The sequence below is a fragment of the Olea europaea genome, unplaced genomic scaffold (genome assembly GCF_002742605.1).
Source record: "Olea europaea var. sylvestris unplaced genomic scaffold, O_europaea_v1 scaffold20170, whole genome shotgun sequence".
Taxonomy (NCBI): domain Eukaryota; kingdom Viridiplantae; phylum Streptophyta; class Magnoliopsida; order Lamiales; family Oleaceae; genus Olea; species Olea europaea.
The window spans coordinates 1-1,954 of NW_019238061.1; the positions used below are offsets into that span (position 1 = coordinate 1).

The 1,954-nt window shown below is 43.3% G+C and overlaps 2 protein-coding genes across 2 annotated transcripts; both read right to left on the minus strand.

Moving 5' to 3' along the window:
* Nucleotides 1-261: 261 nt before the first annotated feature.
* LOC111379664 lies at nucleotides 262-816 on the minus strand. The gene has a single exon (XM_023003087.1). It carries the CDS (start codon nucleotides 814-816, stop codon nucleotides 262-264), a length of 555 nt encoding a protein of 184 aa, XP_022858855.1.
* Nucleotides 817-963: 147 nt separating this feature from the next.
* Nucleotides 964-1,863, minus strand: LOC111379666 (protein FAR1-RELATED SEQUENCE 4-like). The gene has a single exon (XM_023003088.1). The coding sequence runs from the start codon at nucleotides 1,861-1,863 to the stop codon at nucleotides 964-966; it is 900 nt and encodes a 299-aa protein (XP_022858856.1).
* Nucleotides 1,864-1,954: the final 91 nt, after the last annotated feature.

The following is a 1,954-nucleotide window of genomic DNA, read 5'->3' on the forward strand; positions in this document are numbered from 1 at the left end:
CAACATGTATGTGTGACGCAGACCGTGAGTGCAGTGCAAGGTTCCGTCAACTTGTCGAGAATAAGTAACACATCTATCGGGACCGACATTTGAACTGGGCGGGATGTTTACTATGTGCAGGACAGAGAGTGAAATTTTTATGTGCAAACAGGATGCGCAACATGCAAGAACATTAATGATCACAAACTGTAAATCATAACTTCATAATGTTCGATGTAGTATGGAATAATTAACATACAACGTCTATTAACCTGCAAATCTTTAAGGAGCATGTGATACACGGGGGTTTGAACACGTGGTCCGATTATGACCAACTCTACCACAGCGAGTACATTTTCTGGTAGACCATGAATACTCATACCTAGAACGCTTACGACGGGTTGGTAGTCTATCTGGAGGACGACGTACGAGTGGTGGGAAAATAGGAGTACATGTAATTAAGCTCGGAACAACCCAATCCACTTCCCTCGGAACAGGATATATAGTTTCGCTGTAGGCACCCTTCCAGTAGTCCGATGAATAATAACGGGAGCAAAGCTCGTACAATGTCTTCCCTCTAAAGCAAGCAGCACGACTTGCATGAACACATGGCATACGGTTTAGTTGGAACTCACGACATGTGCAGGTTTCTTCGGACAAGTCAACTATGTCCGTGTCGTTGGATATTCCAACCTGCGTCAAGTTGTTTGTCAGGACATGGGCTTGAAGCCTAGTTCCATTTTCGAAAGTCGTCCGTAGCTCGTTCTCCATCCTTGGTGTCAATAAGTTACTGCATTCTTCCACATTTGCTCGACGTTCGTAAAACCACTTCTGCATAGTACTCCGAATGTGTTCAACCAAGCAGGTTATCGGTAACGACCGGGCTTCTCTTAACATCGAGTTTAACGACTCTGCATTGTTGTTTGTCATAATATTGTAACGGTGTCCAATAAATAGTGCTCAGGACCAAAATGAATATCCCGCTCACTCTAAGTACCCGTGCGCTCTTTCGCTCACTCTACGAATCTGTCCCATGAGACGTTCGAAGTCCTCGACCCGAAAAGTTGTAGCAGCTCGTTTGAATAGAAATAATAGGCTTGCGTTGTTATACCGCTGTATTAGGTTCTTTTCCATATGCCATATACAACAACCATGCCGAGACGACGGAAACAACTGAGAAATAGCTTTCTGAATACTCTTTTTCCTGTCTGAAATGAACACGAGTTCTTCGGAATCCCCTATAAGGTCTTTCAAGTTCGACAAAAACCACTTCCACGATTTATTGGGTTCAGCATCCACGATCACCCATGCCAACAGATAAATCTGTTTGTTACCATCTTGGGCAGTTGCCACTAGGAGTGTACCTTTGTATGGACCTTTCAAGTGACTGCCATCAACACAAATAACGGGTCTTAAGTACTGCATGTATCCACGAATGCTTACACCAAAAGCTACGAAGAAGTAACGAAACCTATTACAAGAATCAACTTTGATGTGGGTAATGGTCCCCGGATTACTTTCTCCTACGACGTGACAGTACGAAGATAATTTCTGAAAACTGTCCCTTGGTGTACCATGTAGCATATTTAAGGCATGGAGCTTCCCCCTACGTGCTTTGTTATAACTGATTTTCACACCAAACTCACGTTCCATATCACGTGCAATATGAGTAGGCGGATATGATCGGTATGGAGTATCCAATTTTCCCAAAATATGCTCCGCAATTACAGCACTAGTGGCATGCCGATGTGCGTTACGACGAAAATCAAGGGAACATGTGTGAATTGCAACGAACTTACGGATCATGAAGATTGCAGATTGCTTGACAGTAGAAACACGTAGCATCCACTTGCAATTATCATCCACACAGACAACTGCTAACATTTTCAAGGTTGACCTGCTTACCCGGAATTGGAACTTCTCTTGCAAAGCAAGTACATGAAGCTTCGAGTACAACTGTTTCTTGGTAAAGAAT